Raw genomic sequence first — 16,865 nt, 5'->3', positions numbered from 1 at the left:
ACGATGAGCCAAAGCAAGGTTGTAGTTGATTTGTCCTTGTGTACCAATGAGAGGCACATTAGAGAATTCACCACAACTGTCAATAATCTCCAAGCCATCCAATGTAGAATCATACCAAGTAATATCATCATGAGTGAGAGACATAAGTCTTTGAGACCATCGTAGACATTACTTGTTCTCCCAGAAGACTAGCGTCTGAGGCAAGTGCGAAATAAACCACTTGCACAGGAGAGGAATGCAGCACACAATGGTTCCACCACCCTTATTATTCCTTAGATGTAGAGAGAAACACGTGTCACCCAACAAAGTCGGAACATGATTCCCAATCAAGAAGATTCTAATGGCGTTAATGTAACACCCTTCTAAAATACCCCAAATATTTAATTAAAATAGCAATATATCAATCAGAGTAATTATGCAATTAAGGGTGTCACACAATCATTTCACACCATTCACCATAATAACTGTCATGCTCTTTTATTAATTCAAAACATAAAGCATTTGCACAATACGCAGCGGATAGAAATCAAATCAATCATGCAAAACATGTAACACATTACATGTAAAATTATTCAACAAGGTAAAACATCCCGTCCCGATGTTACATCTATCAGAGCATGACCCACTAAGGAGACTACACTAGACTCCAAGCACTAGCTTCTACTCAATCACTGCTCGTTACCTGAAAAATAGTTGTAAGGGTGAGTTCCTCAATCGATATAATAAGCATTATAAAATATCATGTAATGCTAAGTAAATAACACATTAATCACCCTAATCATATCACCCATTCGGTAACGGCACATCAACTCAAATGGCATACTCAATACCAACACAATTCATACTCATACTCAATGCCAACACAAACACACTTATAATATTGGAATACATCCATTCATATTATACGTCATACATACATTATGCAATGAGACTCCATGCATGCGGTACCGACTATTCGTGAACATATAGTTCAACCTCACCGATCAAATCCAGATACGGCTACCAAGCCCACTAGTCCCACTCATTTGAGACCTAGTGACTCACTCACTAATTCCTCACCATGGGAATTAGCTACCACCCCAAGGGCTATGCTATGCACGCTAATCACCTAGCATGCAAACATCAACAACAATCCACAATGATTTACTCACTAATTCCTCACCATGGGAATTAGCTACCACCATAAAGGCCACAATATGCATGCTAATTCACCTAGCAATGCAACATCATCAACAACAATCCACAATGGACATATGCTCACACTCTAAGCCATAAAACAGTCCATCCACAATTACATACATAATATATACATTCACAACATTATGCATATTTTCACACATCATCAGCATATTTATCACATAATCATATCATGTCATGCCAAATAATTCAATCACAGTATTAGCACACTCTACTAATACCTATCCTACTCAAAACAACGGGAACTAATCCCTACTATATCACACACCGATATAGGCCAATCACCAATTATGTTCACAACATTAAAATATCATTTTTTTCCAATTTCCAACAGTGTTAACCGGTTAACGCCCTGGGTTAACCGGTTAACGCAACACAGAACACGCTTTCTGGCAAAACTCAACAGTGTTAACCGGTTAACGCCCTGGGTTAACCGGTTAACGCAGACAGAACAGCAATATCTCACAATTCCTAACAGTGTTAACCGGTTAACACCCTGGGTTAACCGGTTAACGCAAGACAGAAAGCTGTTCCTGCGCTAACACGAAGCAGAATGCAGAATTCTCCGCATTTTCCGCCGTTGGAGGACTTCCGGACCTCCGATTCCGATTCCGTAAAAAGCTATACGTTCGGGAAATCACAACTCACACAAATACAGATTCAATTACAGCTTTAACACAACTTATCCAACACAATTTTTCAGCATTCAACATCCCAATTAGGGTCAATTCAACGGTTTATCACTACCCATTACATGTTAACTCATAATACCCATTAAACGACGATAAACCCCCCTTACCTGAGTTAATCCGGCGAATCTTTAAGCTTCAAGCTTTTCTCTTCTCCAACCTTCTTCCTCTTGCTCTGCCTCTTTGCCCTTTTCCTCTTTTCAGCCGCTTCTCTGCTTTCACGTGAAAACTCTTTCTTTACCAAAATGGAACCCTTTTTCCTTATTTCCAACTTATATATATTTTCCAATAATTATTATTCCAATAATAATAATAATAATAATAATAATCCAATAATTCCAATTATTTAATTAAATTAATAAATATAATATTAACTTAAATTAAATAATTATCTTATTTTTATCGGGGTGTTACAGTTAACATCAACAAAGTTGTCAATGTTAGGGAACAATGTTAAACCATAGATAAGCAAGACAAAGATGGCTTCAAAAGCGTCCATACTACCAACTTGAGCAAAAGCAGTGGCTCTCCCAGTGAGAAACTCAGAAGTAAGACCTTGGATCCCTCCTTTCTTTACCATATTAGCATAAATCTCATATTTCTTCAAATGAAGAGCATCAACTATGACTTGGGATTTCAGAATCTCCTCTAATCCACTAAAAGGTACCTTGTTAGATACGGGCATACCCAAGATACAAGAATACTCCTCTAATGTATGCATGAGCTGATAATCAGGAAAAGTGAAGCACCGATAGAGAGGATCATAAAATTGAACCACGACACTCAAGAGTACTTTAACCACATCAATAGACAATACAGATAAAAGCTTCCATGACGTTGCTTGAAATCCAAGGGATCAACTACAGAGGATGCTAGCTTCCTTAATTCTTTCAAATATGGACATATGAAATTATACTTCTTAGTGTTCCTTCTTCCATAATCCATGGTCTGAAAATATTTACAAATAAGACCTTAGTTCCTTGAAATTTATTTATGTGATGAATGTTATGATGCACATGTATGCATGAATGTAATAATCATACACAAGGGATCATACACAAGGCAAAAACAAATAAAGGTCAAGGGATGGATCAATTCATCATCAAGATCAATCATCCATTTTGGTGGATTATGGTTTTCACCTTATGAACACCCAAGTTCCATTGATATTGATGAGACTGATCGGATCAACCGAGAATCAAAGGGTTTATTGTGAGTCACGAGCATGTAGTAGGGTTAAGATTTATCCCACAGGAGTGTACTAAGGATAAAAAAACCTGTAGATCTTGTTCTAAAAAGTTCCCAGAGTCATGATCTCATCTATCGGATACTATAGGTTTAGATGATTGACTCACAACCCATAGTATTCTCAAGAGAAACTCATCTAAGTGTAGTATCGTGTAACAACTGTTATCAAATCTACACTTGAACAGTCTATGCACTATGTCCTAAATAGACCAAGTTGGGTTAAATGTTCTACGATCCTCAGCTTCTCAGATTCTCATATTAGAGAAAGTAATGCCTATCCACGACTTACTCATGTGACATCAGTAACTCCAAATAGATCTCCAATGAGTGGGGGATCTCATGTAAACTCTTTCAGGACTAATCCTCCAAAGCTTACATGATTCTACCATCCTCTTATCTTAATTTGCACTCAAGTTCGGGTTAGAACTTATCTCACCACACAGAGATCACCAAGTACAACAGACATAAGGTATCACACATACAATATATACAAACATCAAACATCAATAATCAACAAATATAATACACACAAAAAGTAGGCTAAACCCACTGAGGACTACTCCCTAGCAGAGTCACCACTTTCTTTTTGTAGCAGTAAATTCATGACCATCGAGCTATTAGTTAACTCAACATCAATAAAACCAGAGTCGCCACCATGCTTTTATTGTTTCCAAAGGAAAAGGGAAAAGTACAAACAAAACCCAAAGATAAGAAGTTTTCAAATCAAAACTAATAAAATGTCAGTGATTACAAGTAAGGGGGTTGGTTAAACAGAGGGAAGGGATTAGCACCCAAAGTGTCCTAGTTACTCCTTGGGAGCCCTTTTTGCGTGCAAGTGTTTTAGTTGAAAAAGATGTTTTCTAAAAAAATGGAATGAGGGGATGAGAAAAGAATTCATTATTTACATTTTTGTGTTTGACAAGACCTTCGGACTTGTGCCTACGTACCAACATAAAAATGAGGGATCAAAACCTCGTAGTTCGTGGTAAAAAATTCAAAGATGGGTGGATTAGTTTTAACAAAATCTTAAATATCTTTCGTTATCAAAGGGAGAATACTCAACCAAACATCCACCGATAATGAGGGCTTTACAACATTTAAGAGGGAGGGCTCCAACTTAGATTCAATCAACAAGTATGCCACTAACCTCTAATAAATGGAAAGACATACAATTAAATATCATGGAATGAGAGAATTATATCTCAACCAAAGATAACTCAAATCCAAATGCTTCCTTTTGAAAAGTTTAAAAGAAAAAGGCACAAAGTGGCCAAAAGGATTAGATGAGGTTTTTAGTTCTTTTTGTCTTTTTGAAAATAAAGTCAATATGATTAAGTTTATTTACAAGTTTGATTAAGAAAATATTTTGAAAATCAATGGCATAAGGCAAAAGTTTCTACTCATTAGAACAATTATAAGTTGAAAGCACAAGCAAAGAAGTTTTAAAAATGAGGGAGATATTTTGAAATTAAAGAAGTAGGAGGAGATGAATGGACTATCCTAGACATGATTTAAAAGTTTATAGTTGAAAAGATCTAACCAATAGGAAGCATCCATAAGACAAAAGTGTCATATAGAAACCCATTTCCTTTGGATTATCAAGCAAGCAACAAGCATAATCATCCAAACAATTAATAAGAAGACCAAATGGTATCAAATAAAGATAACCAAACATCCAAGTAAGCAGTCTTCAATGTCCTTTAAATGTATCAAATGAAATATCCCTTAAAACATACTCGCAGAGACAAGCATCATATAGAAACAATAAGATCAAAATAACAACTTAAGCACAGAGACAAAGTGCAACAGATAAACCAAAGGAGTTACTCTAGCTTATATCATATGAATGGCATTGGCCAAGAAATCTCAGTCTCAAATAATGGCTTGGCCAAGTTTCCTTCCAAAGCTCATGGGTGTTGCCTACTCTAAGTCCAAAAATTCATATCAAGTCACAGATAGAGGTCCAATAGTCCACCAATGTATTTTTTAGGGTTTTTGTTTTTATTAAGTGTTTTAAGGTCCTAAGACCACAAAAAAAAATCACAAGCACAAAATATGGCTCAAGTGAGCAAAGTGAAGATGACTTAAACATAAACAAGCTGAATGAGTGTAAATGACAATGAATGATAAAGTGCAAGAATTTAAATTGCATTAAGGTAAATGGCATTAAAAATAAAGGTAATACAAAGATATGTTATTGAATGTTAGTGGAAGAAGAAAATTTCTTAAGTAATTTTTTAGAGAACACTCAACCATCCACTCACAAGCATGAGGATATGAATCAAGACATCATCCATGAGAAGGGCTCCAACTTAGATAAATCAACAAGTATGCCACTAGATTTCATAAATGGAAAAGAGGTTAAATCTTCACATAATACCATGAGGAGTGTGAGACTTACAATCTTACTTACAAAAATGCTATGCCTTTTGGGACAAATTTAGATCTATGTTAAGCAATCATAATTGGACTTATGTAGAAGTAACAACTATTTGAGGTCGGACAATAATAATATTGGTGTTAATGCATGTTAGAGACAAGGTATGACGACCAAGCTTCTAAAGCATACCACATACAAAAATAAGAGGGGGTGGACTCAATCAGGCTCATGTTGATTCATATGACTCAAGGTCATTGATGACTCAACTATAATTTGATTCTATGAGAAATCATTGGCCAATGAAGGATTGGGGAAAGAATTAAGATGAAGATGAGAAGATGAAGTGAAATATATCCCAAATTGATCAAGGGATGAACTTCATTTGATCAATACCATCCATTCATTTTGAGGGATGAAGTTCAAACTTAATCAACCCCCTAAATCCAATGGTATTGATCAAATTAATGTTCAATTCAACCAAGATCGAGGCCATACAGAAGTTGAGTCAACAAAAAGTTAATAAAACATCTCAACAAAATAATAAAGCATTTAAACAATTTAAACTCAATTTTTAAATGAAGAAAAATACATTTTGAAAGGCAGAAAACCTCAAATCCCTTCAAATCATCCAATAAATGGCCAAGGGATTTATCATAGGTCAAACAAGATTAAAGGATCTTTGACTAATTTTTTTGGCATTTTTGAAGAGTCATAAGTATTTAAAATCAATTAAAAACAAGTCAAAAATCATTAAACTCACTAAAAATATCAAACTTAATCCAAAAAATCATTTTAATTCAAAAAATAGAAGAGGAACTTTTTTGTGAAAGTCCCATATTTTTTGGATAAAAATTGAAATTCTAGTGAATTAAAAAAGAAAATGCTATTTCAAATATTAAATTGGAAAATGAAATAATAAAAAAAAACAAGGACCATCAGATCTCCCTCATTAATTGAGGTGGCAGATCTTATGACCACGCGCATAGCTTCCACCATGGTCATCAGTCAACGCGCATGTACACTTGGTAATCACAATCAAGGGATGATATTAAAACATGGCCAACAGATTAAATGGCTTGGACAATGCCAACGCACCACCGGAGCCTTGGCTCCGATCATCTTCTCTGCCCAGGTCACCGGACTGGTCAGGATCAAAGTGTCACCAAAATAAATGGATCATACACTATTTTAAAGAGAAAATGCTAGGATTCCAAATATGACCTCCAAATTTTTCAACTCCCACACTATAATGAGAAATGTGGAGTTGAAAATTGAGGTTCCATAACTGAGTTGCTTAGAATCAACCTCAAAGCAACTCAATATCAATGCCTATATTGGTAGGACTTAAGCCAACCATAAATCAAACAAAAATATGGAGAAATGAGAGAGAATCAAAGAGTTGAATTTCTGGAAAAATCACCTCCGGTTGCAATATTTATGCTCGATCTTGATGCAAATCTACTTGGCCTTGCTTCCTCCTACTTGCAGGAGATGATTAGAATCAAAATGGATGTGAATCCTTGGAGTTCTAGTTCAGAAACAGAATTTGAACTAGAATCTGATTTCAATGAAATTTTCAACGTATTATTTCAATGGAGGCTATGGGATTGCTGGGCAAGGGTTCTCCTGAATTCTTAGACCATGGAGTTCAATTTATAGGCAATGCAAAGTGATTTCTACACCTTTCATATATGAATCCAAAAATAGTAATTGATGTGCATGGATGCATATGCATCTGCTTAGGTCCAAATGATGATTGAAATTAGTCCAAATTCGTGCACAAATGATGCTGAGATCATAACATGGAGTCATGCAAAGGTGTGTGAGAATTGAGTTCAAAAGTTGCAAAAACAAGCCATCCAAAGGAACGATGTGCAAATCCCTCAATTTTGATCTAAATGGAATGATATTGGACTCTTTGGAAGGATACCATGAAGGGGAACAACTTTTATGTTGGGACTTTTTCCATTTGAAGTTTGGATCATGATGAATTCTGACCTTGAAGTTGGAGGAATCAAACATACTTGAAAATTTTCTAAGTTAAAAGTCAAATGACCCCTTTTTCCACCTTAAATAACTTTTTCTATGAGCTCCGAATGACTTTGGTTCCTTCTTCAAAGTTATATATATTTCAACAATATTCAATTTGGGCACAAATTTGACACCATTTGGAGATTTCATGATGAAGTTATGGATTTTAGAAGTTGAGGAAAATTGCTTGTTCAATGATAAGGACCAAAATGGACCTATAATGTTTCCTCATGGGCCATGGCTTTGAAAGTGGAATTTGACCTTTCTAAAATAATAAAAGTTGAATAGTACATATTGAAATTAATAATTAAACTTGAATCATATTCATATCATAAAAATTGAGTAAGTTATGGTTCTTGGAAGTTGACCTTCTAACTAGGGAACAACAAAATGACTTATAATCTTTCACCATAAAAAATGATATTCCAAGCAAACTTCACTCTTGATTTCAACATGAAAGTTTTTGGAGTGTCATAAATAGTAATGTTTATATTTGAATCATTTTCATATGACGAACATTGTAGGAGATAGAGTCTAGGGAAGCCTAGATTTGACTAGTTGACTTTTCTGGTAAGCCTCCTTGAACCAACTTCCAAACTTGAAGTTCCTTTGATCTTTGGGGATCACGGAGGATCATGTATGCTTAAGATGGTGTTCAATGAAGTATACCATGATATCTTTGACCAAATGTTGAATAAACTTGCTGAGAAAGGCACACAAGATACCTAAATGAATCAGGGCTTCCTTGACAAACAAGCTTCAAACTCTTCATGAATTTTTGATCAAAATGACAAAATAAAGAACATGGGGATCCATATATGATGCTTTGAGCCAATGTGGACCTTTTCTAACTTTATCCCTTGCATTGAGGGTCTCAAACCCTAGTTGTGATCTTGATGAGGCATTGGTGGATACACACACTACCTACAAAAGAAACAAAGCTACATTAGACACATTTTTGGTATTTTGGTTAGTAAACAAAGAAAAATAAAGTATGATACAATCACAAATGGTTGGTGATCTCTCCCAATGCAAACCCAATGAATGAAAGGTGAGGAGGATACCAAGATGTGATCCTAATGCCAATGCAAATATGATGAGATGGCATGAGGAGTCTTAGGGATCAAAATTGGGGTCTTACAACCGTAATCACACAAATCTTGCATATTCGGGTAGTCTCCATAATGTCACCATTGGTAGTGATGACAGTCATTGGGGATGGTAATTAAATTATTTCTATTCCAATTCTTTCAACACACTTAGTCGAAATGAATGAGTGTGAAGCTCTATAGTAAAAAAGAACAAACAAGGGTTGAACGTGCATGTAGCACATACCGTCTATTAAATAACATTTGCCTTTTTCCTTTCTAGCATCCAATGTATAAACTTTATATGCCGTACCTTTTTCTTGGCGTCTTTTCTACTAGGACAATCTATGGCTAAGTGGCCTTCCTCTTGACAAGTGTAGTATTTCATAGACCCAAGTTGGCATTCCTCATAATGACACTTCTTACAGTTTTAACACTGAGGTGGTTGCATTGGTATCATATTATGACCTTGTTTTCCTTTGGTTAGTGACCCATTCGGCTTCAAATGTTGGCTAGTCCTTCCATATATATATTGTTTGATCTTCTTTAGGCTATGCTCGGCTATGTAAAACAACTCAAGTAACTTTACATAAGTGTTGTAATGTTGTTATGTTACACTGTGCTCAATCTGTCCTCTAATACTAATCTTAAATTGATTGGTTTTAAAACACTCATATGGATCATATACGGCTTGGTTTTAGTAGGTCACATTACCTTCGAATTTTACTGCAAACTCATCTACTATCATGGAACCTTGGCGGAGTAGCTAAAACTCCAACTCCTTATGAGCCTTTATGTTATATGGTAAGTACTTAAATAACATTGATGCCTTGAAATGCTCCCAATGTTTAAGGATGTTCAAGGTAGTCATTCGAGATGAAGCACTCGTCCACCATCTAGTTGTAGGTCCTCTAAGCATATGGGTAGCATAGACAACCTTATCATCTTCAGTACAAGAGGTCACTTGAAAGATCCTTGTTGGTTCTAGGTGGTTGTACAGGTGATGTTAAAGAAGATGTCAGAATGTGATTCTAAATGTTATAGATGTTGAAGGAGATGTCAGAAGGAAATTCTGATTGTTATAGGTGCTGGTGTTGTTGAAGGAGATGTTTGTAGGTGAACAGACTTAGAGGGAGAAGAAGTACCCATGTGTTTTATGTGTGTATTACTAGTTGCTATTATAGCTAGTAATTGTGTTTACTTCTGCTGCTGCTTAAACTGATGTTATGCTGTTTAACTGCTGATGTGTTTTTTTTCTTGTGAACAAATGGACTGATATATGTTTTAGCCAAAATTTGCCAAAGGGGGAGTTTGTTGGTTCTAGGTGTTGGCAGCAATTTTGGTAAAACCAAGAGTGTTCACAAGATGTCACATGTGATGTCTTAACATAAGATATCTTGTACCTGCTGGATGTTTAAAATATAATTATGCAGGATTGTTCCAGGATGTCAGGCCCGATGTCATGACATATGTATACATAATATTCAGTTTGAATGTTATTATGTGATTGCGTTTTTAATGGAAATCTGTGTATGATTGATGAGTTAATTGAACACGCTATCAATCAGTAATTACAACGTGATTAACTTATTTTCCAAAGAGATCTAATCAACTGTCATGAGAAGATATGAATGGAAAATAGTTTTAGGGTTTTATGATGTCCAAGCCCAGCTGAATGCTTCTATAAAAAGGACATGGAAAACTTGATTTGATACACAAGAAATAACGAGAGAAATATTGAGAGAGAATAAGGGTTTAAGTCTTGTGTGGTCGTGTGACTTGTAAGCCATTCAATTCATCCATAGATGATTGAATTGGTCTGATTTTTGAGTTGTAATTTATCACTCTAAGCTTTTAAGCATGAGTGTGTGTCTACTTGATTGAAGCTGCTAAGTAAGATCAAATGTGTGTCTTTGAAGAGTGTCTTCTTTTCATTGTAATTCTTGTTTTATATCACTGGTGTGATTGAGGGGGGGTGAGTGGGATCTCATATCTAAGAGTTCTTAGGTAGAAGTCACACGGGTAGAGATTAGGTGAAAAAGACTGTAACTTGTGTTGTTTACTGAGAGTCTTTGAACTGATTCTATTTAGTGGATTTCCTTTCTGGCTTGGTAGCCCCCAGACGTAGGTGAGTTGCACCGAACTGGGTTAACTATTGCTTGTGTCTCTTGCATTACTGTTCTTAAACTTTTATCCTGTTTGTATTGTTCAGATATTAGTGTCGTGATATTACCTTCGACATCTCATATCTGATACCAAAATTTCAATCCTTTATAAACTAATGAGCCAATCATGAGCTTGGAGAGGATTAAGGTCTCCTTCGCATTCTGGAGGGTTTATTTGGTAAAACTCACGAAAACCCATACTTCCTGCATTTTACTGGGGAGGTTGTTAGTTTCCTTGCATTTGTTGCATCATTTGTATCATGAATTCTTGTTGATGTTGCTACATTTGCAATAGCTAATGTTGTTTCATATGCATCATATGCTCCTAAAGAATATCATCAACCCTCACTTCCTAAATTTTATCCATGTCGTGATTACGAGTTGCTCCTGATCTTCCCCTTCTTTATGATTTGTTTATCATCAATTCAACTATCATACACATAGATATCAAGTTGATCAATCCCAACATTGGGTAATATGACAATCATCACAATGACAAAGTAAAGAATGAAACAAGGACCAAGTGAGGGCTTCTAGGAAAAGGAAACTTAAGGGAGAATTACAAGTGTGCCCTCCACTTTTCAGGAAATTCCAAATGTGTCTTTATCTTAAAAAAAAACATTAAGTTCCGATGTCTACTACAAATCTTAGTAATTAGGAGAAGTGGAATTGTTATTTCCCACATTATTTCGAAGAATATGGATTTCTTCTTTGACTAATCATCTCATCCCATTAATGTATAAGTACACGTCATTCCACATATTTTAATAAGTATCGCAGCGATGCAACCAATGGGCGAGCGTTTCTACCCGTGGGCGACTAGACACCCAACCTTGGGCGACATATGGTGTGAGCTTAGTACTCGTATGATGTTAGCGTGTCTGAATTGTCTTACTTCCCTTTAGATTGTATTTTTCTATGCATAATGAAATTATCCTAGTACAAAATTAGTTTTTATATTGAGAGAAGAAATAAGTTGCTTGAGAGAAGCTGGTTAGAATACTCTCGCCAATGGGCACACAATGTTAATGTTAGGTGTTTCATTTTGAGATTGGAAGATGGAAAGACATATTTGGTTATTTTGTACGAACTTCATTCAAGTGCAAGATACACATTACTACCACAATTGCGTAAAAAAGTCCTATTGGTTCCAGAGATCAGATGATGAAGAGATTATTAAGTGTTAATGAATGAGAAAGAGACAATTGAAGGAAGATAGTTATGGTGTTTGAATGCACGGGTAATGATCAAAGGATGAACAATTAAGGAAACTATGACTATGTGATGATGAGCATGAAAACCTTAGGATTTGTTGATTACAAATCTTGCAAATGATTTAGAGAAAGAAATTTTAGATTCGGAAGATTTTGTTCATATTAATGGAATGAAATGCACAGGTATCAATGAAATATACCAGAACTTTATTATTTGAATTAGTTAAAATTTGATGGGGTGGGGAGTCAAAACATATCACCTTATTTTTCCTCTATTTTTGGTCGGAATGTGAAATTTTCTAAGTTCCATATTCAAATAATAAAATAAAATTTATATTCTGCTCCATTCCTCACAGTATTTTTTTCCATTTTGCTCTATTGATTTAAAAGTTTATAAACATAACTTTAGAGTTTTACTTTTTTTATACATTTAATAAATGTTAAATAAATGGAATTTTTAGTGTTGAACCCAAAAAATAGTTGTGTAGTAAATGTTTTAAAAATTATCTTAATTATAGGATTTTTAATTTTGTTGTTGTTGTAGAATTTCTTAGCATTCTCATGACCAATTAAAATAATTTTTTTATTTTATTTGTGTTTAAAAGATTATTTACTTAAAATTACGTGAGTGATTATATGTCTATTTTTATTTATATAAAAGTGATTTCATACACTATTTTAAGAAAACATTATTACATATAGTCTATTTGATAAAAATGAAAAATAAACATGTTAGTTAGAAAATTTGTGCACAATAATTTAGAGGGTCAGTTTTTAAGAAATATCTTAGAGAAACAATACATATGTCATTTCACATAATTAACTCCTAAATTGAAAATTAAAAAATAAAATATTCAAAACATAGATGCCAATAAAGTTTTATTTGTATTTGAATTTTAACAAAGTTATAATAATAAAAATTAACCACCACAACTACCACCTGGTCCTCCAAATTGGAGAGAATATCCAACTTCCTCTAGTAATCCATAGTATCGAGCATAAAAACAATCAGGCCTGTCAGAGACTGCATCTACATCTTGAATATAAGGGAAAACGCTTCCCTTTGATTCAACTTGAAATGCAACATCTTTAAAATAACTTGAATGAGTAAATACTTTATCAGGGAAATATCCAGACCCCATTTGAGGACTAGGACCACCTTGAGAGTTAGATGTTCTACCACCCCATCCTACTTGATGGGCTTGTGCCATGTTGGGAAATAATGATGCTGGGAAATATCCTAACATCTCACTTTCATTAGATATAACCCAATTTTTTGTCTCAGGATCCTGAAAACAAAAACAAATGTAAGTTTAATATTTCATGCAACATAAGTTTTCTTTAAACATTTCAGGTAAAATGACTAGTGATTATTCCTTGAAAATATTTGATTATATAAAATTTAACTCATTCTTGAAATTTCATGGTATAGAAATGACCTGAGAAATAGAATATGTCATTTCAACCATATGTCCACCATAGATAGACGTGGCGCCAATATTTCCACCAAGATAATCTTTTTTACTAGTTTGAACGAATCCTGGACATAGATGATTGAAACATCCGGTATTTTTGAAATTATCTGCCTGTCATATTTCAATAACAAATTATACATGTTAGAGATAAAACTTTATTCTAATTAACATTAATTAAAAATAAATAATGAAAGAAAATAAAAAAATAAACATAATCGATTAGAAAAAAAGCCATAATTAGATAATTTCAATTTAGCCATGTTAAACAATGGCAAAATAAAGAAACCTCAAAATTCATTATAACATAAGAAATAAAAGGACTAACGAAAGATCTTACCGTCCATACTACATAAAAATGAGTGTCATCATCGTTGTATAAATCTGGAGCTATCTAATATCAACATAAAGATCAAATTAATAATTAATATAAAAATAAATTTTAATGTGAAAACACTAAGATACATCACATTTGAACTTACATGCCATCCCATGCCTATATAACTTGTGCTATCCGGTCCATTTCGAATATACATCACAGCCGAACTTGATTGACCTTTTCGAATTTTCACATTATATACACTGCTTGTTCCAGAAACTCCATTATAAAAATCATATCTTGGATATGATATAACTTCTGCATACTGAAAACAAATTTCTATATAAGTATTTATAGTTGAAATTAAAATAATATAATGACAAGTATTTAAAAAAATTAGGTACAAATAAAAACATACATGATTACCATGGGTATGATCAACCAAACCATTATTAAAATATGATTTTCCTCGAATTAAATCATCTTTGGTTGCTCTTTTAATAGGAACACTTCCGGTTGGACATTTATTTTTTCGAAGGCCAAATATAGCTTTAGTTGATGTTATCTTCGTAGTATTTCTTCGAATAATTCTGTTTGTCATTCGAAAGTTTGGATGTCTCTAAAATAATAGGAAAAAAATAAAAAACTCTGATAAAATAAAAATATATTATATTTATCGTTAAAATAAATTGAATACATACCTGTAATGTATGATTCTTTAGCAATGGATGATTAAATGCTGGTTGATTATTAATATCAATACAATCAACGATATAACCAAATTTTGTCTATAAAAACCATATTCAAACAAAAGCATGGTTATTTATCTATGAAGCAAGATTAAATTCAACTAAAGAAATAATGATTGACAAGTAAGAAGAGTGCAACATACATGAATACTCTTGATAGGAACTTTGTTAATCAGTTTTAACTCCTTCTCTATTTCCATGTCCTCTATCAATGTGCTTTGCATTCTATCAAATTGATGACCAGAAATACAGACCACCAAACACGTGAAAAGGAATAGTAAATTGATCATTTTTAATCAACTATCTTGAATAATAAAATGACTTAACGATGATCACTCTTCTCTCTTTTATAATTAAAACTCATAAGAAACAATAATAATTAATAAATTAAATTTGAACAAATGCCTAAGTTCATGAATGTCAGTTAATTTTAGATTTTGATGACATTAAATATTCAATCAAATTTTTTAATAAATATTCTTTATTTGGTCGATGAAAAATTAAAATATTTCAGAAATTGCTGAGATATTCTTATTTTAGATACCAAAAGTTGCTATAGTAACTTTGAATTCTAAAGATCTATTCAAATTTCAATTGGTTCTATTTAATCAATATAATTTATCCTTTTTTTAGTATTAAATACAAATTACTTTTCAAAGAGAGATTTTTTTGAATTTTTCTTTTTATCTCATTTTATTTATTTCTTTTTATTTTTGATATCAAGATCTTGAATTTATAGTAAAATTTAATTTATAATATCATATTTATACATAATTATCGTATCTATACTAATAAGAGATGTTCTCTATAAATAATTATAGTACTAATAAGAGATGTTCTCTATAAATAATTATAATATTAATAAGAGATGTTCTCTATACATAATTATCGTATCTATCATAATTTGTATAAAGAAGAGATATTCTCTATACATCATTATCGTATCTATACTAATAAAAGACTTTTTTTTTCAAATTCTAATATTTCAACACACTTTTCTAAAATTTCAAAAAAATAATAAAATAATAACTCATAATAATAATAATAATAATAATAATAATAATAATAATAATAATAATAATAGAGTTTAATTGAAATACATTCACAGGATTTTACACCGTCAGTTAATAATAGACGTTGGATATTGAAACAAGTTTGACTTTTATTTTAAAAACCCATAAAGTAATGCAAACGTGTGATTATAATAAATTGCTAGCGTAAAATCTTTTACACTAACAGTGCATAATAATTAATAATAATAATAATAATAATAATAATATTTTAATTTATTTTATTTTGTGTTGAATAAAAGATACATTTTTTTGTCACTATTATAAACAATAACTTTTTTTATAGATTTATTGAGTAATTAATGTATCATATATATATATATATATATATATATATATATATATATATATATATATATATATATATATATATATATATATATATATATATATATATATATATATATATAAAATAATGACCATATACATTATTTATTCAATAAATTTAAAATTTTTGTTTATCCTTTATAATAGTAATCGGATGATGTAGTGTTCAATAATTTCCGCGCAAATATTTAGATAAACAACATATATGAATTTTTATTGTATAAAATAATTTGTTTTTAGAGAAAATAAACTTTTGTTCCAAAACATCTAAGACAAACCAGATATTAAAAAAAATCTAGCTATTAAAAATTATTTATTGTATAAAATGATTTTTAATATAGTATAATTATCTGAATAAATAATATTTTAAAAATTATTAATATCACTTTGATCATATTACCTAAATATTTCAATTTTTAAATTAATTTCAAATATCAGGAAAAATATTATTTACTTGGTCAATGAAAAATAAAAATATTTCAGAAATTACTAAGATATTCTTATTTTAGATACCAAAACTTGCTTTAGTAACTTTGAGTTCTAAAGATCTATTCAAATTTCTATTGGTTCTATTTAATCAATACAATTTATTCTTTTTTTAATATTAAATACAAATTATTTTATAAATAGAGATATTTTTTGAAAATTTCTTTCTCTCTTTCAATCTATTTATTTTGATATAAATATATTAAATTTATATTAAAATTTAACTTATAATATCGTATCTATACATAATTATCGTATCTATACTAATCAGAGATGTTCTTTATACATAATTATCGTATTAAGAAGAGATATTCTCTATACATAATTTATCGTATTTATCATAATTTGTATTAAAAAGAGATGTTCTCTGTATATGATTATCGTATCTTTATTAATAAACTATTTTTTTTTCTTTCAAATTAAATATTTT

General features: G+C 31.9%; 1 protein-coding gene across 1 annotated transcript; it reads right to left on the bottom strand.

The window, feature by feature from the left end:
- Positions 1–12,844: 12,844 nt before the first annotated feature.
- Positions 12,845–14,841, bottom strand: LOC127121214 (uncharacterized). Its single transcript, XM_051051784.1, has 7 exons — positions 14,696–14,841; positions 14,505–14,591; positions 14,222–14,422; positions 13,967–14,128; positions 13,825–13,878; positions 13,452–13,598; positions 12,845–13,301 (listed from the first exon to the last, which is right to left on the bottom strand). Exons 1-7 carry the CDS (start codon positions 14,774–14,776, stop codon positions 12,933–12,935), a joined length of 1,101 nt encoding a protein of 366 aa, XP_050907741.1. The 5' UTR covers positions 14,777–14,841; the 3' UTR covers positions 12,845–12,932.
- Between the last annotated feature and the right edge of the window lie 2,024 nt (positions 14,842–16,865).

The sequence above is a fragment of the Lathyrus oleraceus genome, chromosome 2 (genome assembly GCF_024323335.1).
Source record: "Lathyrus oleraceus cultivar Zhongwan6 chromosome 2, CAAS_Psat_ZW6_1.0, whole genome shotgun sequence".
Lineage (NCBI taxonomy): Eukaryota > Viridiplantae > Streptophyta > Magnoliopsida > Fabales > Fabaceae > Lathyrus > Lathyrus oleraceus.
This window is presented reverse-complemented; position numbering and strand designations above follow the sequence as displayed.